Here is a 27504-nt window from a genome sequence, read left to right on the forward strand (position 1 = left end):
AGGCGAAGAGGACAGATTCCGAATGCAGAATTTCTGAACCGCATGTTGCTTTGAAATTAACCCCCCAAAAGATCCAATAACATCATGTTCCCCATTCGCTTTCAATTTGAGACTCTTAAAAATCAATTGTATTTCGAACATTCCACTTTCTTTGACGGAGATTGAGGTATTAAGCCATTATAGCACCATCTTCCACATATATGAAGCTATATTTTTATTCTCCCCATAGTTACTGCAAGCGATGTTGAGTATTGCATTGGAACGTACATACAAATGAAGAACTTTCAGCAGGAGTATTTCATTCTGCCCTTCGACCCCGCTCCACCATTAAATTCAATTATGCCTGATCGGATTTTGTCCTCAACTCCATATTCAGCCGAACCCAGGATTTCCAGAATGTCCAGATTGCATTTTAGATTGCCAGCATCCGCTGCATTTTTATTTCAGAAATGTTTCCGCTTTTCCCCCCATCCTCCAATGACGGACCCACCCTTATTCGCTTACAGCCCGGGCGAGAAAATGTCCAATTTGAAGAAACTCTGAACCATTAATGATAACCAGACATTGAAAGGTTATCAATTAAAGTGGTTCATTAAATAATTACAGCTAACAACAAAGAACAAAGAAATTTACACCACAGAAACTTCAGCTCTCTAAGCCTGCACCCACCATGCTGCCGACTGAACAAAATCCCCCTAGAACCTTTCTCGAAGGTCAACCCACGGAAAGCGACATGTCCGGATGGGGGTACCCGTACGAGGACTCAGATCCTGCGTGGATCAGCTGGCGGGGGTATTCGCAGACATCTTCAACATCTCTTTACAACAATCTGAGGTCCCCATCTGCTTCAAAAAGACGACCGTCATCCCAGTAGCAAAGAAAAGCCAAGTGGTGTGCCCTAATGCCTATCGTCCATTGCCTCTGACATCCACCATTACCAAGTGCTTCGAAAGACTAGTCATGGCACGAATCAATTCCAGCCTCCCGGACTGCCTGTACCCACTACAATTCGCCTACAGCCTCAACAGGTCCAAAGCAGACGCCTGTGCCCTGGCCCTGCACTCAATCCTGGAACACCTAGTTAACAAAGGCACTCATGTCAGACTCCTACTTATTGACTAAACTCAGCCTTCAACAGCATTATTCCTATGAAACTCACTCTCCGAACTCCGTGGCTTGTCCCTCTGCGACTGGATCCTGAATTTCCTAACCCACAGACCACAATCAGTAAGGATAGGCAACAACACTTCCTCCACGATCATCCTCAACACCGGTGCCCTACAAGGCTGTGTTCTCAGCCCCCTACTATTCTCTGTATAAACCAATGACTGCGTGGCCAAATTCCCCTCTAACTCGATTTTCAAGTTTGCTGACGACGCCACCATAGTTGGTCAGATCTCAAACAATGATGAGACGGAGTCGAGGAATGGATTCGGGTTTCTGGTGAACCGGTGCGGCGACAATAATCTCCCCCTCAATGTGAACAAAACGAAGGAGACTGTCATCGACTTCAGGAAGCGTAGAGGAAAACATGTCCCTGTCTTCAACAACGGGGCTGAAGTAGAAATGGTCGGAAGCGTTAGGTTTTTAGGTGTCCAGATCACCAACAACTTGTGCTGGTTCCCCCATTCCGACACTATACTTAAGTCAGCCCACCAACGCCTTTGCTTTCTCGGAAGCCTAAGGAAACGTTGCATGTCAGCTATGACTCTCCCTAACTTTTACAAATGCACCACAGAAAGCATTCTTTCCGGTTGTATCACAGCTTGGTCTGGCTCCTGCTCTGCCCAAGACCGCATGAAACTACAAAAAGCCGTGAATGCAGCCCAATCCATCACGCAAACCCAGCCTCCCATCCATTGACTCATCTACATTTCCCGCTGCCTTGGCAGAGCAGCCAACATAATTAAGGACCCCACGCACCCCGGACATTCTATCTCCCACCATCTTCTGTCCGGAACATGATAGAAATGTGTGAGGTCACGTACCAACCGACTCAAGAACCGCTTCTTCCCCGCTGCCACCAGATTTTTGAATGCTTTAAGTTGATCTTTCTCTACACCCCAGCTATCAGTGAAACACTACCTTCTACACTCTCTCGTTTCCTTCTCTATGAAAGGTATGCTTTGTCTGTCCAGCGTGCAGGAAACAATACTTTTCACTGTATGCTAATACATGTGACAATAATAAATGAAATGAAATCAAATCAAATCAAATAATCTCCTTCCATTTGTCACAGTCAGAAGTTATAACTGAATGCACATGACTAACCAATAATCAGGACCCTGCTGGAGGAAGTGTCTTATTCTGAATTAAAGAAATAACGTGCTTCCAGCAAAAAAGAAAATAAGCATTGCACAAGATTTTTAAAAATATATATCTGGACCAGATTTGTTCCCCATTTCTTTTGCAATAAATAAGGCTTGCATGTTGTCAAAGCTTTTAATAGACATGTGTATTATGATGGTGAGAGATTTCTCTACATTAATTACAGCTCAGCAAATACAAACAACTCAAGGAGACAGGAATTCAGGTTGAAGACTTACATAACTATTGTCCAGGCCTCATCCACGCTTGTGTGAGAATTATTTATTCTAAATGTCATTGCTTCCGTAGTACAGGGCGGCACAGTAGCACAGTGGTTAGCACTGCTGCTTCACAGCTCCAGGGACCTGGGTTCGATTCACGGCTTGGGTCACTGTCTGTGTGGACTTTGCACATTCTCCTCGTGTCTGCGTGGGTTTCCTCTGGGTGCTCTGGTTTCCTCCCACAGTCTAAAGATGTGCGGGTTAGGCTGATTGGCCATCCTAAAAGTTGCCCCTTAGAGTCCTGAGATGCATAGGTTAGAGGGATTAGCGGGTAAATATGTAGGTATATGGGGGTAGGGCCTGGGTGGGATTGTGGTCGGTCAGACTCGATGGGCCAAATGGCCTCTTTCTGCACTGTAGGGTTTCTATGATACAACTATAATTTTCAAATATCAATTGCCCACCTCTTTTTCTGATCCTGTCCAGACATAAGCCAATCATTTTAGTATGAATCATTTACCTTGGCCAATAACACTTCACTCTCTGCAGCATGAGAATGCCTAAGTTTGCAGAGTATGGGAGTTATTTTCCCACTGTCTCCTAGCAAGCCAAATACATAGGTCTATAAAGTTCAAATTTCCTTTCCCACTGTCCCCTTAGTAACACTTTATCGGGAAACTTGAATGATTCTATCCATTCTACTGTCTGGGAAGTTTATAATTTCTAAGGCCACACTATGAAGAGAGTTCTCAAAAGCTGTATTTTTTTCAAGGAATGTGGTTCTTCTCGCTCAGCTGCATCAAATCAAGCCCGAGAGTGTCATTAGCCAAGGTGTACACCTTTAATGCCGAATACAATACCTTTTCGAAACAAAATGTTTAGATCCTCTAACAGTGGTTATATGTATTTCAATGGAAACTGGACATTTGTAAATCCAATTACTTTGTACTTTCGCCACGCTATATTCACTCTAAATTAATTTATCGTGACCTATTACTGTTTTTAGTCCCAGATTATTCTAAACTCCTGCAACAAATGTATATTTCTGCTGAGCCTATGTCCAAAGATATGTCCTTCGACACTCATTATAACAATAGAGTTCACTTGATACATGGTTAGAAAATATCACCAAAATTCTCCCCTTTGAAATAGACTACAAACATTCGGCACAATGACAGCTTTATGACATGTTCACGAACAATGATACCGAAATAGAACCATTTTGCTTAATTTTAATTATTGACCTTACCTCAGTGCAACTCTATACTAATGGACATTCTCAGTATAATATGATCACTGGAGTTCGGAAACGCGCTTCAATTATCGACAAATCGCAGTGCAGTTCCACAGTGACAGATATACCATAGTACTATATATCAAAACGTTCATAAGTCTAATTCTAGTCAGTAACCAGTGCACTGGTACTGCTCTACAATCGCAGTTATTCGCTGGAATACATTAATGCTGGTATCAGGTGTTGTGCTAATGATACTAAAACACTCTTATCACATGTGTACAGTAGCTAATACATCCACTAGTAAATTGTCAGCAATAGTACAAGGTATTCCACACATATAGATGGACTTGAGAATTGTGGGAGCTGGTTTGTTGGAAACGGCTGTTTGATTTGAATTAGGGAAACTGAACTAAACCATAAAGAGAGTTCAATACTTTTATCTTCACAGCAACGCACCACTGTTTAGCCATCTGTCCAATGGCGAACTCCAGATAACCATGTAGCAATAACCTTCGCAGAATAAAACCAGAGACTAATTTCCACACAGATATACAAAACCTCAATCGCAACATTCACTTACCGGGAACACCAATGACACCGAAGATTGTGTAATATATTTTCCCAATGCTGTAAAATGTTTCACGCATTTTCTCTATTAACTGAAATATCCCTTCGTGCTACAGGTAATCTGACTTCACAAGCTCAGTGTCGGTTCATTCCCAGAACATTTAATTTATACCTTGTGGGATAGCAACGGGAATAGTGCGATTGCAACACCTTTTAGGTAATTGCAATTACATCTCTGGATAAACAGATGAGAACATCGAGATCTGTATGTTAATCTAAGATGCATTCATTTTCCAGATTCAAACGGAAAAGAAAACAAACACTGAATCTTTCTGTGAATTGACTGGTGAAAATTCTGCACAACTTTCATCCACAAATGAAATTATTGTTTCAGACCCCAGCAATTCAATATCTGAATAACACAAGATTTTAAATGGCACTTTTCTCTGGGCCTGATCGGTAAGCATTCAACTCCAAATGCGAAGTAGCCTGAGAGCTGCTCCACAGCACAATGGGACAACCACGTTTCATTTGTGAATGTTTGATTGTTTTTGATTTTGCTTTGCGTGTATCACACTATTACATATCTGAATCTTATAGGGCTGAGGTAACAAGAAATGCCTTCACCCACAGCGTGGTGAATATGTGGAATTCACTACCACAGAACGTGGTTGAGGCCAAACCTTTGTGCGATTTCAAGAATAAATTGGATGTAACTTTTGAGACTAATGCGATCAAGGGATATGGGGAAGGGGGGATCAGGATACTGAAGTTGATGATCAGTCATGATCAAAATGAATGGCGGAGCTCGCTGAAAGTGGCGAATGGCCTCCTCCTGCTTCTAATTTTATATGTTTCTTTGTTTCTTGTTTAGCACATATAAAATCTTGCACATCATATCAATCTAAAAACACCTCCAATCCGTATAACATGATAACGCATAGTCCAGTGATACAGACTACAGAAGACTGACTCAACCATATAACCCTCATTTGCAGCCAGCTTATTGTGTCGGATTCTCTTGTGGAATGAAGTAGACTTCCTGCTATCTTCATCCCAGCCTGAGGACCGAGAAGTTCAGAAAATTAGCATGTGCGTCTCTCTGCTACTAATATAGAGATTGGCTATCACTGTCTTCATGGCCCGGGCATCTCAGAAATTAACACCACATTACTCTATCGATGAAACAGAGGCTAACAATGGCCCCCATTTCCTCAGCCTGTCAGTAAGGAACGGCTATGGAGGTTGCTGTTCATTCAGATCCAATTCTGTGTACTTGCTCGTAAGGTTTAACGGAAGAGATGGATCTGATGAGCAGCAACAGCTCTGATCACTGATCGACTGCCTACACCACAATGAGCCAATCTTTTAAGGTAGGAACGCTTTGAGCTTCGCAATGGAGTGTTGACTCAGTTTGGGGACAGGAGAGCACCGAGCGACTCGGTGGAGCTCGAGTCCAAATCATCCCCAGTCTCCAATCCCTCTTCCCCATTCACTGAAGCACTGTATTCTGGCGTTTTATAACATTCATGAAATTAGTATGAGATTAAAATATGGAAAATATAAAATCAAACTGTGGGATTCTCAACTCTCTCAGACTGTTGCCCTTCAGAAAGTTAACAACAGACTGTGTTCAGCCAGCTTCCTGAATCCATAACATTGCGGTTGTTTTATCTTGTGTATGATGATAAACTCAGAGTCCCACAACATGATCAAACGAACTATAAATCTGGTGACTGTTTCTCCTCGTGTTCTGCAGCAACATATTCTCTGCAGTGACTTCACGGGAGCTCAAACCAGCTCCATATTAAAAATAACCCTCTGGGCTCTTCCGCGATCTGAACCCGGAACCTCTCGCATAATAATGCTACTCAGCGAAAATTGTACCCCTGGACCAACGAGGCAACAGCCGGACGTTACATTAATGAAAATATATTTTCCATGTCTCCGAAAGTTACCAGCCATCTTTTCACAACCGAACTGTCAATGAACAATGTTCCATTTCACTGTCTGTTCTGGTGAAGATCAGAAGCAGTGATATCAGTTTTCACCACTCCCCAAGTCGGCCTGTGCTTGTGACTCGCCAGTCCCGTGGGTAATGTCATTCTGCCAGTCAGTGAGTTCAGTTGGCATTTTTAGGAGAAATTCGAAGTCATCAGTGGCCTCATGGTTAAGGTGTGAGTGATGTGAATCATGAGTGTCGGTTTCAGTCTTTTCGCTGGGAGTTTTCATGCTCAGGAGAAATATATGCAACATGCTCTGGGAACGTTTCACACCGCTCCAATCCCAACATTCCCTGAGCAGATAGGATGGAACTTTCCTCTGTTTGCAGCAGCTACATTTCCAACATATTCCACGTGGCTGGACATCCAGGAGTGATGGTGAGGGTGAACTTCTTCCCCAACTCTTCATGGATAGAAAATCAAATGGAAAGAGACGGTTAGAAGTTTCTGGGTGGCTGACGAGATGACCGAGCGGTTTTGGCGATGGCCTGTTAATCGATTGTGTTCTGCACGGGTGGGTGCAAAGCCCACTTTCATCATTAATCTACGGAACTGCTTCTCTGTATTTGCACGCCTGTAGCGGTGCTCTTCCACACTTTGTTGCATGTCGGTTCTTTCATAGCAGTCCCTGACTGATGTGATGATAATTTGTTTTACTGACAGCAACTACAATTCTAACATTGAATATCTGGTGGGATATTCAGGGTCTAAGATAAAGAGGATCACATTTCCCTATTTTGCTTTCATGGTGTGCAAAGACAGCTGGTCAACATTGAGTAGAAATGGAAGTGGAAGTATGTATTGGCATAAGCGCCATACATGCCAAAGTCTTGTTGGTCTAATGGTACGATTCTCGCTGCGAGGGCATCACTGAATGAGTATGCAACAAATCTCCGAGTAAAAGACATTTTCGACATCGAAAAATGCTATTAACGGCAGCTGAGACTTTCCCTTTTATTTTCGGGGATTTGGGAATCAGCTGATCATCCAAAATTTGAACTGAAGAAATATATATATATATATATATATATATATATATATATATATATATATATATATATCTACATATATCTACATATATATATAAAATCACAGTATTTATTGAAATTGTGCTAATGTCAGGTGAGCGGTCTATTCGTTGACCGCGTGTCCGAATGGATGAGGTTGGTGCAAAAGGTTGGATCTCATGGGATAAAAGGGGGAGGTGGCTAGATGGGTGGAGAACTGGCTTGGTCACAGAAGACAGAGGGTGGTAGTGGAAGGGTCTTTTTCCGGCTGGATGCCTGTGACTAGTGGTGTTCCGCAGGGCTCTGTATTGGGACTTCTGCTGTTTGTGATTTATATAAACGATCTGGAAGAAGGTGAACTGGGTGATCAGTAAGTTTGCGGACGACACAAAAATGGCTGGACTTGCAGATAGTGAGGAACATTGTCAGAGGCTACAGAAGGATAAATATAGGCTGGAAATTTGGGCAAAGAAATGGCAGATGGAGTTCAATCCAGATGAATGCGAAGTGATGCATTTTGATAGAACTAACGTAGGGGGGAGCTTTACGATAAATGGCAGAACCATAAAGGGTGTAGATACGCAGAGGGACCTGGGTGTGCAAGTCCACAGATCCTTGAAGGTGACGCCACAGGTGGAAAAGTTAGTGAATAAGGCATATGGCATGCTTGCCTTGATAGGACGGGGCATAGAGTATAAAAGTTGGGGTCTGATGTTGCAGTTGTATAGAACGTTGGTTCGGCCGCATTTGGAATACTGCACCCAGTTCTGGTCGCCACACTACCAGAAGGACGTAGGGGCTTTAGAGAGAGTTCAGAGGAGGTTTACCAGGATGTTGCCTGGTATGGAAGGGCTTAGTTATGTGGAAAGATTGGGTAAACTGGGGTTGCTCTCACTGGAAAGACGGGGGATAAGGGGTATAAAATTATGAAAGGCATAGATAGGGTGAACGGTGGGAAGCTTTTTCCCAGGTCGGTGGTGACGTTCACGAGGGGTCATAGGTTCAAGGTGAGGGGGGGGGGGGGAGGTTTAACACGGATACCAGAAGGACGTATTTTACACAGAGGGTGGTGGAGGCCTGGAATGCGCTGCCGGGCAAGGTGGTGGAGGCAGACACACTGGGAACGTTAAAGACTTATCTAGATAGTCACATGAATGGAGTGGGAATGGGGGGATACAAAAGAATGGTCTAGTTGGGACCAGGGAGTGGCGCGGCCGTGGAGGGCGGAAGGGCTTGTTCCTGTGCTGTATTGTTCTTTGTTCTAGGTGTGTGAATGTGATCCTTTTAGTGATGGTATTAGAAAATTGCAGGTTCGAGTCCTGTCGCGGTCGCTTTATGCACAACTCTGATGCAGCTCTGTGGGACCCGTGTTCTACTCCGTCAACAGAAATCCGCTTGTTCTTCCAAACTTTGCAGGGCTCTTTCTCAGAATGCATTTCCTTGTTATTTTGTCCGTTAAATTCTCAGTCATGTCATGATCGACAGCTCCCAACAAGTCCCAACAATATTTGTTTGATCTGGACAAATGACTGATGATCCTGAGTAGAACAAAATCTTTGTATCAATCGGTTGAATGAAATTCTGTGGAGGGAATTCTAATCTCTTCAGGAAGAGGATTAATAATGAGCTGAATGAACTGTTTTTGTTTACAGGGATGAAAGGTTATGTCACTGGGCAGTAATCCAGAGGCCCGCACTAACCTTTGGGGACACTGAGTAAATCCCATCACGGCAGCTGGTGGACTTCAAATTCACTGATTTAATACATAGATACATGGAGAGAAAACAGAAACAAGATTTGTCCATTCGGACGAAATTAGCCTGGAATTGTAAGCTAGCTTCAGTAACGGCGACCTTGAAATTCCCACAGTTTTGCCAAAGAAATCATCTTCATAGAACAACAGAGAACATTTCACACAACAGGAAACACCTTTACAAATCAGAGAAAAAATCTGTTCAAGACAGATCATATTTATAAAACCAAATTGTCTCCATATTGGCCACTTTTTGAGGGTGGACTGTTGAATCGTTTAGCGGTTCACAGAACAAAATTGAAGTGTGGACACAGATTTCGATAAAGGCTTGAGGGGTGAATATTCCAGCCCCATTACACATTACCATATTTCTAAAGCAATTAGAAACTCCAGCTGATAATCGATTTAAATCAACTTTGGGCAGGTGTTTGCCACCATGAACACATGGTTTCAGAATCTCCAAAGGAGACACCAACTTCAATAACGGTACCCGTGGCAGATTTTGTCTTTCCAGAATCGGCAGGTTAGCCATGAATATTAGCGCCGCATGAGCTGGATTGGCCATGCTAAATTGGTCCTTGGTGTCAGGGGGATTAGCACGGTAAATATGTCGGGTTACGGGAATACTGCCTGGGTGGGATTGACTTCCGTGCAGGTGCGGTGGGACGAATGTCCTCCTTCTGCTAAATCATCACCAGTAATCTGTCCCTGTTGAGATGTGGCACAGCGCATGATCATTTGGGACTATGGTGACTTTACCTTTATATCTGTGTCATATTCAGACTTCTCTTGCACTATCTGTTGCTGTATGAGGATTGGGATCTTTCTGATTCTGTCTGTGGAATTGTGTGTGCGCAAGAGATTTTTTTCTGACAGTCAGCTCCCAGAACTGTAAATTAGTTTGGAATTAATTCTGTATTTGCAATGTTTGGGATTGTAAAGGAGTTGTGTATCTCCACATTTTAAATCTCCGATTTATTTTTTTCAGCGTCGCTGACTGGGCCAGTAGGTTTTTTTTATTCATTCATGGGACATGGGCATCACTGGCTGGCCAGCATTTATTGCACACTGCGAGTTGCCCGAGCGCAGTTGTGAGTCAACCACATTGTTGTGGCTCTGGAGAGACATGCAGGCCAGACCGGGTAAGGACGGCAGATTTCGTTCCCTAAAGGACATTACTGAACCAGGTGGGTTTCCTGGTGGAATTCTTGGTGCAATTTGAATTCAGTAAAACGTATCTGGAATTAAGAATCTACTGATGACCATGAAAGCATTGCCGATTTTTCCAAGCAGGTGGAGGGTGGGGTGAGGTTTAGAGCAGAAGACCATAAGACATAGGAGCAGAATTAGGCCACGAGGCCCATCGAGTCTGCCCCGTCATTCAATCATGGCTGACATTTTTCTCATCCCCATTCTCCTGCCTTTTCCCCATAATCCCTGATCCCCTTATTAATCAAGAAGGCAATGCGGCAGGATGCTGATTGTGAAAACAGCCGATTTTAAAGCAGGTGTGTCGGAAAGTGAAGAGTGAAATTGTCTGTGAGAAGATCACAGAAAACCTGGATCTGGAGCTGCGTCCAAGAGACAAGTTTTGGGTTGTCACTAAATGAACTCCTTTAATAGAGCACAAAATCAGAAACAGGAAATGCTGGAAATCTTCAGCAGCTCCGAAAGCAGCTGTGAAGAGATATTCCTGTCGCCAGGATGTAACTCTCCAATTGGAGACTTCACGTTGCTCAGATCTGACACTCTCAACAGCTTCGTGTAAGGAACAGGTAGGGCGGGAATTGGGTCTTTGTTGATTTGAGCAAACAGAGCAAGCAATGCAGCAATGAGAAGCTGCTCACGCCCCGGCGGCTTGGCGAAGGATGGTGCTCAGATACAGGCCTCTGGCTGGGGTTCAAAAATGGAAAAACACATCGAGTTCTCAATGTAATGACAACAAAGATGAAATTCAAATCAATTTTTGCAGAGACTGCAGAGAGGAAGTCAGGATGGCCGAGCGGTCCAAGGCGCTGCGTTCAGGTCGCAGTCTCTTCTGGAGGCGTGGGTTCAAATCCCACTCCTGACATGGATTTTTAGTTGCTGCGCCAGACATCAGCCAAACTCGCGAAATCTCTCATCTGGAAGCACAAGGGCAGCAGATGCACAGAAACAACGACCACTCGGTCCACTCAGAGGGACACACCATCCTGACTTGGAAATAAATCGCCGTTTCTGTGGCTGGCTGACAATCCTGGAACTCCGTCCCGAAAAGCAGTGTATCTGTACATACACTGCAAGGGCTCAAGGATGAATTCACTGCCAAATTCTCGAAGATAATTAATTTTGGACAATTAATACTTCCCGTGCCAGCGAAACACATATCCCGTGTAAATGAAGTTCTGAAGAAATCGCCTCGTGTCACAGGAGGATCTCATCTGCCTTCAGAGCAGAAAACTGTGTGTGAGCCACATCCTGAACACGGCTACTTTCATACCAGATGTGTGTCTGAAAACAGCAACTGGAACCAGCTCACGGTAAATCACTGAATGTTTAACGGAAGAGTTTCACTAAGTGTTGTGTGCGATTCCCTGTGATGTGTTTGTACAATGTCGGGGAAAGGCGGATTTGAAAGGCTTATAGGGAAATCGGTGCATTCTCGATGGGCCACTGTGGGATTCAATTGGTTTTCTTTCATGAATCTATCCAAAATCCTGTAACATCTGTGGAGAGAGAAACGATCGTTCCCGTGAAAGGTCAGTATCTGAAATGTGAGCTATCTCTATTTTCACAGAATCTACCCCATCTGAATCTTATTTCCAGCATTTCACTGTACCTCTGGCTGCCGCCAGACTCTGTGGCTTAGTTGGTGAAAGTAACTGCCCAGTAAATAGAAGTTCCTGGGTTCAAATGAGCAGAGCCCTAATCCCTGACAATTACTCGAGACGTAATATCCCTTCCCTTCAAGTTAATATAGTCTTTCCCACTACAGTACATAATCTACAGAGATAAAGAACATGTGTCGAGACTCTGTACAAATATCTCCACTATTTGCTTACATGAAAAGGCTATTTACATCATCTTGCAGTAACCTATTAAATCTGCAACAAATTCACTGCTGTAAATGCTGCAAACACAGCTTTCCCCTGTTTCTCAGGGAATTTCCAACAGTCAAATGGCCTCAGGATCATAGAATCGCGGCAGTGCTGAAGGAGACCATTCTGCCCATCGAGTCTGTACCGACTCTCAGAGCATCGCACACAGGACCTATCCCTGCGGCGCCACGCATCCAACCCGCTGATCTACCTTCACTGCACTTACTGGGGCACCTCAGGGCAATCTAGCATGGCCAATCCACCCAACCTGCCAATCCTTGGACTGTGAGAAAACCAGAGCACCTGGTTTCCTGAGATAACTTGCCTGGGTGTCTGCATCTTGAGCAATACTACAGAAGTTTGACACAATCCAGGACAAATTCATTCGCTTCCCATTCACTCCCTACACAACGGCAGCAATGTGCACCATCTACAAGATGCACTGCAGCAACTCAGCAAGGCTCCTTTGACAGCACCTTCCAAACCCACGACCACTACAGCCGAGAAGGACAAGCGCAGCAGACACATCAGAATAACACCAGCTCTTTGAAGGACACTATTATTTATTTACTGTTTCTATTTATTTATAAATTGGTTGTGTATGTGTGTGTGTGTGTTCCTTAATCCTCTTTATGTATCGCTTAGTGTGAAAAAATGATGTTACTATTACTAAGCGAACCCTGTGTCAAAGTTTAAGAAAGACCCCGGGGTTTGCCATTTATTCTCGAGTCAGTGGTTTCCATGGGAGCCGAATAAACAGGAACAACATGGAGAGATGGCAGAGCAGGAAATGTTGGTGCGGAAGCTGAATCACATAAATGAAGCAGCAAACTGTTTGTAACTAATCTGATCCAAAATCCGACTCTGGTGGGACTCGAACCCACAACCGTTGAATGGCTAACTTGCCATCATTTAGAAGTCCAACGCGCTATCCATTGCGCCACAGAGCCGCGTACCGCCAGCTCACTTTGCAGGTCCATATGTGGATTATTGACAATGTACAAACTATTGGTCAGTTCAACGATATCGCAGTTAAACCGTTGAGAACAGTTAAGAGGAATTTCATTGAGTACACGTCGTATTGGGACATCTTATGTCTGCTAAAAGACATACCTTTGTGCAAATACACACCTTTGTGTCCCAGGTACAGGAAATCGTTCCAGAATGATCCCTCCTCCCCCCGCCCCACCCCGTCTTCCTCATTCTCCTGTACAGCTTGGAGACTAATCTCACAGGCTTGACAGTGGGGAGACACATTCTACTCTATCTGTCACAAGACTGATCAGAACCTGTTCCCTGTTCCAGTAAAACACCTGCACAGAACACAACGCAAAGCTGGAAGCTGGAAATCTGAAACAAATACAGAAAATGCTGGAAATGCTCAGCGGATGAGGCAAAACTTTTGATTAATGGAGATTTCTGTAAAACAAGCTCCTGAAGCGCAGCACAGCTGCACAGTTTAAAGTTTCCTTCCATCCACAATGGATGGTCCATTCTATGATTTTGAACAATTCAAATTGATAATCTGCATTGTTATTCTCGTCACCACAGCCAGAAAACCACTTCGGGCATTGATGTCACCCTTGAATTTGAAATTTGTAAATTCATTCTCTATCTTTTTAAAGCTACTATTGAAACTGTATCCATCAGCCGCTCAGTTCTTTGTGAATGAGAAGGAGAATTGAATATATATTTGGATAACTTTCCTTTGACCAAATTTGTGCAGAAGCATAAAGGCGGGAATCACACACAGCACTTCATTAAACTCACGAGCTAAACATTGAAAGGTGAGAGTGTTTAATCAAGGGATGGTTCTATTTATTCATTTATTATTAATGGAGAATAGAAAAGTTGGAACAGTCTGCAATCTGGGCAATGTAATTGAGCAAACTGAAACACAATGGGGACTGGGCACGATAAGCCTACCATGGGCAATGCACAAAATGGAGGTACAATGTTGACTGAGTTGTGAGACGGAGCAGGGAGGCATTGCCGGGTGAAACTATATCGGAAATTGGGAGTGCCACATGTTTACTGATCACTGCAGAATTAGAAGGGGCAATGCAGACTTCAGGCTGGATATTCAATGGGTTCTCAGATTGGTGAATAGACTGGAATCTTAGCATGGTAAAGATGCAACAGGGATTAGATAGGATGAAGGTGTACCCTTATTTTACATCACCTCTCCTCGATCTTCGGAGCAAAATATATCACTTCATAATTCCCGACATTAATTAAATTGCATCTGTCTCGTGTCTGCCCATTCCACCAGCCTGTCCATATCTTCTTGAAGATTATCAATATCCTCCTCACTAAAGTTCATAATATTTTCAAGTCTTGCATCCTTGGCAAATTTTGAGATTGAAACCTGTACCCCCAGATATAGTAAGAAGTTTAACAACACCAGGTTAAAGTCCAACAGGTTTATTTGGTAGCAAAAGCCACACAAGCTTTCGGAGCTCCAAGCCCCTTCTTCAGGTGAGTGGGAAGGGGAAATGCAGAAGGGGCAATGCAGGGGCAATGCAGAATGGGCAATGCAATATTCCCACTCACCTGAAGAAGGGGCTTGGAGCTCCGAAAGCTTGTGTGGCTTTTGCGACCAAATAAACCTGTTGGACTTTAACCTGGTGTTGGTAAACTTCTTACTGTGTTTACCCCAGTCCAACGCCGGCATCTCCACATCATGACCCCCAGATACAGGTCAGTAATACTTGTCAAGAAAAGCATGTTTCTCTCGACATTACATCCCCAATCAGAAATAGGTACAACGTTGTGTAATATATGCTTTGATAGGTTTGTACAAATAATTTAACTGTTGCGTAATGAAATTCTAACTATGCTAAACAACAATGATTCAAAATGCCATTTGGTTCAAAATAAAATGCCACTTTATATTTTCAGTTAAAAAAAAACATAGTTTTGCTAAATTAGCGGGATTCAAATGATGAATACAGCGGAATGCAGCGTAGTGGTAGATTTGGAAATGATATGGCAAGCACATTCAATATTTCGAAATTCCTCCGTCCCAGGCTCAATATAATGTGAACAATTCTTGCCTATTGTATCCCTCTCTGATGCCAAAACTTCAGTCTACCAGAGTGTGCTGCCATCTGCTGGCCGCAATACAGAACCGCAGCAGAGCGGAAGAAATTCACATGAAAGGTGGGTGTTGCAGAGACAGAACAATCAGGAATTAATCATAGAGTCATAGAGGTTTGTAGCATGCAAAAAAGCCCTTCGGCCCAACGTGTCTATGCCGCCCCCTTTTTAACCACTAAGTTAGTCTCACTTGCCTCTATTTGGCCCATATCCCTTTTACCCATGAAACTGTCTAAATGCTGTTTAAAAGACAAAATTGTACCCGCCTCTACTACTGCCTGTGGCAGCTCGTTCCAAACACTCACCACCCTCTGTGTGAATAAAATGCCCCTCTGGACCCTTTTGTCTCTCTCCCCTCTCAGTTTAAACGTATACCCTCTCGTTTTAGACTCCCCTACCTCTGGGAAAAGGTATTGACTATCTCGCTGATCTATGGCCCTCATTATTTTATAGACCTCAAAAAGGTCAGCCCTCAGCCTCCTACGCTCCAGGGAAAAATGTCCCAGTCTACCCAGCCTCTCCTTATAATTCAAATCTTCAATTCCCAGTAGCATCCTATTAAGTATTTTCTGCACACTTTCAAGATTAATAATATCCTTTTTATAATAGGGTAACCAGGACTGTACACATTATTCCAAGTGTGGCCTTACCATGTCTTGTACAACCTCAACAAGGCATCCTAACTCCTGTATTCAAAGTTCTGAGCAATGAAACCGAGCATGTCGAATGCCTTCTGTCCACCTGTGACTCTAATTCCAAGGAGCTATGAACATGTACCCCTAGATCTCTTTGTTCTATAACTTCTCCCCAACGCCCTACTATTAATTGAATAAGTCCTGCCCTGGTTCGACCTACCAAAATGCATTGCCTCGCATTTATCTAAATTGAACCCCATCTGCCATTCGTCAGCCCACTGGACCAATTGATCAAGATCCTAGCTAATTTTCTTCACTGTCCTCTATACTGATTGGATATCAGCATTAAATCCCACAGAGAATTCAATATTAATGGACTTTCCCATTATTCCGTAATTTGGAACTTGTTCCTGTCTGGAGCAGTTGAGTCAATTAGCATTGCTGTATTTCAGGGAACTCTGGATAATCAGACGATGGAGAATGAATTGTCATGGAGATGTTCGTGTGGAATCATGTACTAATTAGACCAAAATGCCCGGTTTCAATCAGTTATCGTCCAGGTAGAATGAGTACAGACTTGCAAAGTGTCTCAGACACAAGTACATTTATAATGAATATAGAAACATAGAAGAAACATAGAAAAACTACAGCACAAAACAGGCCCTTAGGCCCCACAAGTTGTGCCGAACATATCCCTACCTTTTAGGCCTACCTATAACCCTCCATCCTATTAAGTCCCATGTACTCATCCAGGAGTCTCTTAAAAGACCCTATTGAGTTTGCCTCCGCCACCACTGACGGCAGCCGATTCCACTCGCCCACCACCCTCTGTGTGAAAAACATCCCCCTAACATTTCCCCTGTACCTACCCCCAAGCACCTTAAGATCACACAGATGTTGCAGCAGAGACAGACCGATACAGAATGAGTCCAACGCTGATAAATATAGAATCTTAGAATAGATACAACAAAGAGGGAGACCATTCGGCCCTTTCTCTGTGTGCTGTTCTGTACAAGAACAACTCATCTTGTCCCTTTCCCAGTCATTGTTCTCTTCAGGTGCTGATCCCATTCCCCTTTGATAACCCTGATTTCATGCTGCCTATACTCTCGGGCAGTGGATTCCAGGTCCTAAACACTCAGCACATTAAAAACATCCTTCTCCCCTCTGCCAGTGGGAACAGTATTTCTTCATCTACCCTCTTTAGACAGCACCTACAAACCCACCACCTCTACCTGCTACGTGGGGCACCAGCACCTGGAAACTCCCCTCCAAGCCACCCTCCGTCCTGACTTGGAAACACATCACGGCTCCATCAGTGTCACTGCGGCAAAATCCCTCCCTAACACTGTTGGGCTAACATCACTGTGGGTGTACCTACATCTCTGGTACTGCAGCGGTTCAAGAAAGCAGCTCATCATATCATTCTCAAGGTAAATTAGAGAAGGGGAATGAATGCTGGCCTGGCCAGTGACACCAGCTTGCGTAAGTTGAAGTTTTAACACTATGTATTAGTGTCACAAGTAGGCTTACATTAACACTACAATGAAGTTACTATGAAAATCCCCCAGTCGCCACACTCCGGCACCTGAGGGAGAATTTAGCACCGACAAGGCACCTAACCAGCACATCTTTCACATTGTGGGAGGAAATCGGAGCACCCGGAGGAAACCCACGCAGACACGGGGAGAACATGCAGACTCCACACTGAGAGTGACCCAAGCTGGGAATCGAACCCAGGTGCCTGACGAAATAGGTAAAACAAATAAAACCTCGCAACCACAACCGGAGACTGACAGATGCAGAACAAATCTCACTCACATACATGGGTTGGATACAATATTTCTCCGCCAATCTCACTCACTAACAGAGGGTAACATGCAGTCCAGATTGGGACATCCTTATCCAATGACAGTTTAACCAGAGTTTTACGCAAGAACATCTTATCACAACATGCAACATGTTAACCCAACACCGAACATCAGACCAGGAAGAAAACTTCCAGCCAAAAATGAAAACGGAGAATATTTTTAAACAGCAGGGAACACGTACGTTTACAGAGCAGGGGACATACTAACAGAACAGAGAAAACATTAACACAGGATGGATCAAATTTACATAGCCGGAAGCATATTTACGACAACACAGAGGCATTTTACACAACAGCAGAACAACTCTCAAAATCATAGAATCATAGAATCAGACAGCGCAGAAGAGGCCCTTCGGCCCATCAAGTCTGCACCGACCCATTAGAAAGACCTGAACTCCCACCTAATCCCATCTACCAGCACTTGGGACAGTATAACTTGCTGCAGCTATATAGGGCCTTGTTGAGGACACACCTTGAGTATTGTGTGCAGTTTTGGTTTCCTAGTCTGAGGAATGACACTCTTGCTATTGAGGGAGTCCAGTAAATGTTCATGAGACTGATTCCTGGAATACCAGGACTGACACATGAAGAGAGACTGGATCGGCTGGGCTTATACTCACTGAAATTTGGAAGAATGAGAGGGAGTCTCATAGAAACATATCAATTCCTGATGGGACTGGAAAGGCTGGGTCCAGGAAGATTGTTCCCGATGGGTGGCACGGTGGCACAGTGGTGATTGGCACAGTGGTTAGCACTGCTGCCTCACAGTGCCAGGGACACGGGTTTGATTCCTGGCTTGGGTCTCTCTCTGTGTGGAGTCTGCACGTTCTCCCCATGTCTGTGTGGGTTTCCTCTGGGTGCTCCGGTTTCCTCCCACACTCCAAAGATGCGCGGGTTAGGTGGATTGGCCATGCTCAGTTCTCCCTTGGTGTCAGCAGGGCTAGCTAGAGTAAATGCATGGAGTTCTGGAGATTGGGCCTGGGTGGGATTGTGGTTGGCGCAGACTCGATGGGCCGAAAGGCCTCCTTCTGCTCTGTCGGATTCTATGTACTGATATATATGTTTGGGAAGTCCAAAACTAGGGTCACAGTCCAAGAATGAGGGGTAAGCCATTCAGAGCTGAGATGAGGAAGAACTTCTGCACTCAGAGAGTTGTAAAACTGTGTAATTCTCGACCACAGAAAGCTGTTGGGGCTAGTCCATTACATATCTTCAAGAGGGAGCTGACTTGGCCCTTGTGGTTCAAGGGATCAAAGGGTATGGAGAGAAAGCGGAGTGAGATACTGAAAGTGCATGATTAGCCACGGTTATATTGAATGGAAAAGCAGGCTCCCAGGGCCAAATGGCCTATTCCTGCACCTATTTTCTATGTTTCCATGTTCATAGTTCTACATTTTCCCGCCTCTCTGTAATTTCTTTGCGAATCTGCTCCTCTGTATCTTTCCCATTTGTTCGTTATTTATCAAATAAACTGGGTATGTATTGTTACCTTCAACATTCCGTCTTTCAAGCCAAAGAGGTTCTGGCCGTGGATGATCTGGGACATCCTTCCATTAAAAACACTTGAACTCCCACCTAATCCCACTTACTAGTATTTGGCCCATAGTCTTGAGTGTTATGGCGTGCCAAGTGCTCATTTAGGTAATTTTGAAAGGATGTGGGGCATCCCGTCTCCACCACCCTTACAGGCAGCTCATTCCAGACCGTCACCATCCTATGAGTAAAACAATTTTTCCTCACATTCCCCCTCAACCTCCTGCCCCTCACCTTGAACCGATATAGCCTCGTGACTGACCCTTCAACTAGGGGGGATAGCTGATCCTTATCCATTCTGTCCATGCTCCTCATAATCTTGCACACAAAAATGCAGTCAGTGCCGACTCAATGGGCCGAATGGCACTGTAGGAATTGTATGATTCTATGATACTTGGTCTACTTGACTCAAATCATTGCCCAACACAAAGATCCAGAAACAATCTCCATCATCGTTTGCTTTCAAAAATTCTTCTGTAAAAGCACTCCAGAGCACATTTCAGAAGCCTTTCACCCACATTGCTCTCAATTACGTTTGAAATCTCCTGCCCCTCACCCTGAACCTATGTCCCCTTGTGACTGACCCTTCAACTAAGGGTAACAACTCCTCCTTATTCACTCTGTCCGTGACGTTCTTAATCTTGTACATCTCGATTGGGTCACCCCTAAGTCTTCTCTGCTCCAATGCAAACAACCCAAGCCAACCCAACCGCTTTTCATAACTTAAATGTTCCATCCCAGACCGCATCCTGGTAAATCTCCTCTGCACCCCCTCCAGTGCAATCACATCCTTCCAATAAGGTGGCGACCAGAAGTGCACACAGCTGTGGCCTCACCAATGTTCTGAACAACTCTAACAAGACTTCCCTGCTTTTGTAATCGCCTCGATTGATAAAGGTAAGTGTCCCATGTGCCTTTGTCACCACCCTAATCACATGCTTTCCGCCTTCAGAGATCTGTGAACAAACACACCAAGGTCCCTTTGTTCCACAAAACTTCCGAATGTCACCATTTATTGAATACTTCCTTTTCAACTTACTCCTTGCAAAGTGTCTCACCCCGCACTTTTCAGGGTGAAATTCCATCTGACACTTATCTGCCCATTTGGCGAATCCTTCTATGTCTTCCTGTAGCCCAAGACACTCCGCCTCACTGTTAACCACCCGACTAATCTTTGTGTCATCTTTTGGTCCTTGTCTTCCACTCCTTCTTCTTTTATCACATTCGTGACAAAGTGTTTCATCTCCAAGGCTCCTTCAGTCCTTAATCCTGCCTTGATGCCAAAGGCGAGCTCACCTTTGTCATTACGACGATAAATTAGCTCTGGTAATGTCCCCACAGAACTAGGCAGGATCAGGAGAATAACATAATACATGTGTGTAGTCTGGGCCATTCAGTAAGGTCATTTTATATCTGTCCCCTATCTTGTTAATTGGCCTTAACTCCTCCTCTGCCAAACAATTCAACTCCTTTGTTTGCTCTGGATCTGCACCATCACTTGTACACATATTGTTTGGCAAAGACATGCCTCAGATTGTCTTCCTTGCTGTCAGAACCCATTTCGACCATGGTTCCCAAAACCACTGTGGCAGTTACACTGCTGTGGAAACCATCTTAATTTATTTCGCCACCTGCTGCGTTCCGTACCATTTTACTGGCTATCCACATCTCTGCAGGCTGTACAGAACCATAGTTCCAGCAGTTCGTTTGAGATCATGGTACAGTTGTGGCAAACAGTCTCATTTCATGTTGTTGTCCTTTCCTTTGATCCACATTAGCATGATACTTTCACTTCTCAATCTCCTTTTTGAGAATATACATGATTGTTTATTCAACTACACTTTTCTTCAGATAGATGATGTGCTGTTTTGACAGTCGTGCAATTTACATTCAGGTAATTTGAACAACTCAAGAACATGTTCCAAAACAGGCATCTTGTCGTGTATCAGTCTCCAATCCTGCGCAATTTCTGAGTTCACATTATTGACGAGTAACTGGTTCTCCATCTCCAACTTCACCAGTTTATGTGATTGTTCAAGAGTTTAGGCTGCTGCATCTCAGACTGAGTAAACATCAGCTTCTCCTTCTGACGCTGTGCCTACTTGAAAAGGTCATGTCTGCAAGGATGTTGTTGAATTGGAACAGCATTTTTTACAACTGTTTGGTTCAGAATCATTTTAATTCTTCCCGGTGTATTCCCACATTTTTGTCCATGTGATATTAATAACTCTTTCAGGTCAGTTCAATTTTCCTCTGGAAGGTAACTCAATAATTTATCAAAATTCCCAAGAACTTCCTCATTATTCAATTTAATTTGAGGAAAGTCAAGTTCAGAGTCATTCAGAGTTCTTCACTTTGAGTTATAACCATTAAAAGATCCTTCTTCTGTTTTGCTTCCCGATCAAAATACCTTTTAAGCATATTCACATGGCACACTCTGTGAGTTTTCCTTCTATCTGGTGTATTTATCAAATAATTCCCTTCACTCAATTCCCATTCAATTTGATAAGGCCCACTAAGCCTTGCTTTTAAAAGTTCAACTACAACTGGTAGCAATACTAAGACTTTATCCCCACTAGGTATAATGTAGCGTCGTCAATCCACCTAACATACATATCTATATTGCCTTTTATAACATCTCAGTTCTTTTGTAATCTTGGTGTTATCGGGCGGCACGGTTGCACAACGGTTAGCACTGCTGCTTCGCAGCTCTCGCAACGCGCGTTCGATTCCCGGCTTGGGTCACTGTCTGTGTGGCGTTTGCACATTCTCCCTGTGTCTACATGGGTTTCCTCCGGGTGCTCCGATTTCCTCCCATAATCCAGAGATGTGCGGGTTGGGTTGATTGGCCATGCTAAATTACCCCTTAGTATCACGAGATGCGTAGTCCAGAGGGATTAGTGGGTAAATATGTCAGGGTACAGGTAAAGGGTCTGAGTGGGATTGTGGTCGGTGCAGACTGGATGGGCCGAATGGCCTCTTTCTGCACTGTAGGGATTCTATGATTTGTACCTTATTTATGATCCTCATATTTTTCTTACATTATTCGGACAAAACCTCTGTGTATACTTCAATTTTTATTTAATTCATTTGTGGGACATGGGCATCGCTGGCTGGCCAGCAATTATTGCCCAAACCTAGTTGCCTGAGGGCAGTTAAGAGTCAACCACATTGTTGTGGCTCTGGAATCACATGTAGGCCAGACCAGGTAAGGATGGCAGATTTCCTTTCCTAAAGGACATTGGTGAACCAGATGGTTTTTTCTGAGAATCGACAGTGGGTCATCAGTAGATTCTTAATTCCAGATTTTTTTTATTGAATTCAAATTCCACCGTCTGCCATGGCGGGAATGGAACCCGGGTCCCCAGAACATTAGCTGAGTTTCTAGATTAATAGCCGAGTGATAATACCCCAGGCCATCGCCATGAAAATACTTTCCAAACTGCAATTACTGTTGTAGTTTTGCAGAAATGTCAGAGGCAATAGCAAGATCCCCCAAAAGAGCGATGTAGTGACCAGGTAAATTGTTTTCTTCAATGTTATTGGTTGAATGATTAATACTGTTGTGGAAAACAAGGAGTAACCCTTCACCTGCCCATCATTCAATAGAGGCCATGGGATCATGTCCACTTGAGACAGAAATGAACTGGGATTAATCTTTATTCAAGAAAGATTTCAAAGACCAGAAATGTTGAAATCCAATGATATCACTGACTTGATTTGATTGATTATTGTCGCATGAATTGGGATGCAGTGAAAAGTATTGTTTCTTGTGTGTGCTCCAGACAAAGCATACTGTTCATAGAGTACATAGGGGAGAAGGAAAGGAGAGGTTGCAGAAAGGTATGTTACAGTCATAGCTAGGGTGTAGAGAAAGAACAACTTAATGCAAGGTAAGTCCAAACGTTTGATGGCAGCAGGGAAGAAGCTGTTCTTGAGTCAGTTGGTATGTGACCTCAGATTTTCGTATCTTTTTCCCAACAGAAGAAGGTGGAAGAGAGTATGTCCGGGGTGCGTGGAGTCCTTAGTTGTGCTGGAACTTTTCCAAGGCAGTGGGAAGTGTAGACAGAGTCAATGGATGGGCAGCTGGTTTGCGTGATGTACTGGGCTACTGAAAACACTGATCATAGAATCATGGAATCCCTACAGTGGAGAAGATGTCTGTACCCACCACAATCCGACAAAGGCCCTATCCCCGCATCCCCATGTATTTACCCTTCTAATCCTCTGACGTTGAGGAGAACTTAAGCATTGCCAATCCACCTAACCTGCACATCTTTGGACTGTGGGAGGTAACCGGAGCACCCAGAGGAAACCCATGCAGACATGGGGAGAACATGCAAATTCCACACAGACAGTCAACCTTGGCCCAGAAATGAACGCGGGTCCCTGGCGCTGTCAAGCAGCATTGCCAACGACCGTGCCACTGTGCGACCCTAAATGATAGTGTTAGAATTTCCCAGTTGTTGGCAGAATAACACGTTGAATATTTAATCGCTAAGTAATATGAATGGAACTGTCCAGCGAAGCAATAATCTGAAATTTATATAGTCACAAGAGGAAATGCACTCATTGCAATTATCTTGTTGTTCACCTTATCTTTGAGAAAACAGCTCTGACGTTGAATGATCTTGCAACCATCGTATCCCCTTGTGAATCCCAAAGTCTATAAATTAAGGGATCTCGGAGCGTAGTGACTCGGAACTGAACAAAGACAACGCGTCTGCAGCACGGAGAAGCAGATCTCTGCACACAGAAAATGCATCTTGAAGCTAAACTTGCCCTGAAAATATGTTGCTCAATCCTCGCTATCATTGGCGTTCCTGGTAAGGGACACTGGTCCTTGGCGTTGTGTGAATGTGTGTGTGAGCCTATGTAATGTGCTCTATATTGTATCAGATTCATCTAGTTGGTCATTGTTGTATAGGAACGGTGGCGCGGTGGTTAGCACTGTCGCCTTACAACACCAGGGACCCGCGTTCAATTCCGGCTTTGTGTTACTGTCTGCGTGGAGTTTGTAAGTTCTCTCACTGCCCATGAGGACTTCCTCTGCATGCTCAGGTTTTCCCCACATACCAAGGTGTGCAAATTAGATTTAAGTTCATTTATTAGTGTCACAAGTAGGCTCGCATTAGCTCTGCAATGAAGTTTCTGTGAAGATACCTGAGTCGCCACACTCCGGTGCCTGTTCGGGTTCAATGAGGGAGAATTTAGCACAGCCAATGCACCTAACCAGCACGTCTTTTGGACTGGAGGAGTAAACCGGAGCACCCGGAGGAAACCCAACCAGGCACGGAGAGAATGTGAAAACACCACACAGAGAGTGACCCAAGCTGGAAATTGAACGTGAGTCCCTGGAGGGTTGGACATGCCAAATGACCCCTTAGTGTCCAAAGATGTGCAGGGGAGGTGGATTGGTCATGCTAAATTATCCATCAGTGTCCAAAGATGTGCAGGCTAGGTCGATTGGCCATGCTAAATCACCCCTCAGTGTCCAAAGATGTGTGAGTTGGGTGGATTATCCATAGTAAATGGTAGGTTCACAGGGGTGTGCCTGGGTAAGATTCTCTTTCAGAGAGCCGGTGCAGATTCGATAGTTCTAATGGCCTCTGTCTCACTGAAGAGATTCTATGGATAAGTTGCTTAATTTGGACGATTTGTTGCTGTACAATTTTACTGACTGTGGATCACCAACTACAATGGCGTAACCTGGTTATATTAATATATAATATCATCTGTAAGTATGTGAATGTTTCATAGCTATAGAAATCGAATATATGGATCAGGGTCAGGAAAAGATAAGATTAGTAAACTCTTAATAATGCAACTAATAGTGAAGTTCCGTCAAATCTCGGACAATCATAGTTAAAATAATTGCACTTTCGACAATCCAGAAATGTCATTTTTCTTGGACATATGAGATATAATATTGGACACGGCGTGCTAAGTTGTTTTACCAAGATTAGATGTCACTTGAATGTTAAATTTTATCTGGTTTAATTAGAGTCATAGAGTCATAGAGGTTTACAGCATGGAAACAGTCCCTTCGGCGAAACATGTCAATGCCGCCCTTTTTTTTAAACCCCTAAACTAATCCAAATTTCCCGCATTTGGCCCATATCCCTCTATACCCATCTTACCCATGTAACTATCTAAATGCTTTTTAAAAGACAAAATTGTACCCGCCTCTACGACTACCTCTGGCAGCTTGTTCCAGACACTCACCACGCTCTGTGTAAAGAAATTGCCCCTCTGGACACTTTTGTATCTCTCCCCTCTCACCTTAAACCTATGCCCCCTCGTTTTTTACTCCCCTACCTTTGGGAAAATATGTTGACTATCCAGCTGATCTGTGCCCCTCATTATTTTATAGGCCTCTACAACATCACCCCTCAATCTCCTATGCTCCAGAGAAAAAAGTCCCAATCTATCCAGCCTCTCCTTATAACACAAACCATCAAGTCCCAGGAGCATCCTAGTAAATCGTTTCTGCACTCTTTCTAATTTAATAATACCCTTTCTATAATAAGGTGACAAGAACTACACACAGTATTCCAAGTGTGGCCTTACCAATGTCTTGTACAACTTGAACAAGATGTCCCAACCCCTGTATTCAATGTTCTGACTGATGAAACCAAGCATGCCGAATGCCTTCTTCGCCACTCTGTCCACCTGTGACTCCGCTTTTAAGGAGTTATGAACATGTACTCCGAGATCACTTTGTCCTGTAACTCTTCCCAGTGCCCTACCATTAACTAATTCCTGCCCTGGTACAATCTACCAAAATGCATCACCGCGAATTTGTCTAAATTAAGCTCCATCTGCCATTTGTCAGCCCACTGGCCCAATTGATCAACACCCCGTTGCAATTGAAGATAACTTCTTTCACTGTCCACTATGCCACCAATCTTGGTGTCATCTGTTAACTTACTAACCATGCCTCCTATATTTTCATCCAAATCATTGGGATAAATGACAAATAACAGTGGACCAAGCACTGATCACTGAGGCACACCGCTGGTCACAGGCCTCCAGTTCGAAAAACAACCCTCCACAACCACCCTCTGGCTTCTGTCAAGAAGCCAATTTTGTATTCATTTCGATACCTCACCCTGGATCCGGTGAGATTTAATCTGATGCAACAATCTACCATGCAGTACCTTATAAAAGGCCTTGCTAAAGTCCATGTAGACAACATCAACTGCACTGCCCTCATCTACCTTCTTGGTTACCCTTCAAAAAACGCAATCAAATTGGTGAGACATGATTTTCCACTCACAAAGCCATGCTGACTGTCCCTAGTCAGTTCTTGCGTCTCTAAATGCCTGCAGATCCTGTCTCTCATTATATCTTCCAACAACTTACCCACTACAGATGTAAGGCTCACTGGGCTGTAGTTCCCAGGCTTTTCCCTGCAGCCCGTTTTAAACAAAGGCACAACATTTGCCACTCTCCAATCTTCAGGCACCTCACCTGATGACTCAAATATCTCGGCGAGGGGGCCCGCAATCTCCTCCCGAGCCTCCCACACTGTCCTGGATATACCTCATCAGGTCCCGGGGATTTACCTACCTTGATGCGCTTTAGGACTTCCAGCACCTCGTTCTGTGTAATATGTACACTCCTCAAGATATCACTATTTATTTCCCCAAGTTCCCTAACATCCATGCTTTTCTCGATAGTAAATACTGATGAGAAATATTCATTTAGGATCTCACCCATCTCTTGTGGATCCGCACATAGATGACCGTGTTGATCCTTAAGAGGCCTTACGCTCTCTTGTTACTCTTTTGGCCTTTATGTATATGTAGAAGCTCTTCGGATTCTCCTTTGCCTCATCTGCCAAAACGATCTCGTGTCCCGTTTTTGCCCTCCTGATTTCTCTCTTAACTCTACTCCTACAGCCCCTATACTCTTCAAGGGATTCACTTGATCCCAGCTGCCTATGCATGTCATGTGCATCTTTCTTCTTCTTGACCAGGGCCTCATTATCCCGAGTCATCTAGGGTTCCCTACTTCTGCCAAGCCTTGCCTTTCACTCTGAGAGGAATGCATTTACCCTGAACCTTGGTTAACACACTTTTGAAAGCCTGTCACTTACCAGACGTCCCTTTGCCTTCCCAGAGACTCCCCCAATTAACTTTTGAAAGTTCTTGTCTGATACCATCAAAATTGGCCTTACCTCAATTTAGAAT

The 27504-nt window shown here is 43.9% G+C and overlaps 1 protein-coding gene and 2 non-coding genes across 3 annotated transcripts in view; 2 read left to right on the forward strand and 1 right to left on the reverse strand.

The window, feature by feature from the left end:
• Positions 1-6798: 6798 nt before the first annotated feature.
• Positions 6799-27504, forward strand: part of LOC144482214 (putative G-protein coupled receptor 139) — a 30289-nt gene continuing 9583 nt past the window's right edge. The window contains exons 1-4 of the mRNA XM_078201413.1: positions 6799-6911; positions 6999-7129; positions 11451-11614; positions 15202-15334. Coding sequence (XP_078057539.1) covers positions 6799-6911; positions 6999-7129; positions 11451-11614; positions 15202-15334 — 541 coding nt within the window. The remainder of the gene's footprint in view (positions 6912-6998; positions 7130-11450; positions 11615-15201; positions 15335-27504) is intronic.
• On the forward strand, positions 11084-11166 carry trnal-cag (transfer RNA leucine (anticodon CAG)). Its single transcript has one exon. It is a non-coding gene; the product is annotated as a tRNA-Leu (tRNA).
• On the reverse strand, positions 13032-13122 carry trnar-ucu (transfer RNA arginine (anticodon UCU)). The gene is given in 2 exon segments: positions 13032-13067; positions 13086-13122. It is a non-coding gene; the product is annotated as a tRNA-Arg (tRNA).

Source organism: Mustelus asterias, unplaced genomic scaffold, assembly GCF_964213995.1.
Source record: "Mustelus asterias unplaced genomic scaffold, sMusAst1.hap1.1 HAP1_SCAFFOLD_35, whole genome shotgun sequence".
NCBI lineage: Eukaryota > Metazoa > Chordata > Chondrichthyes > Carcharhiniformes > Triakidae > Mustelus > Mustelus asterias.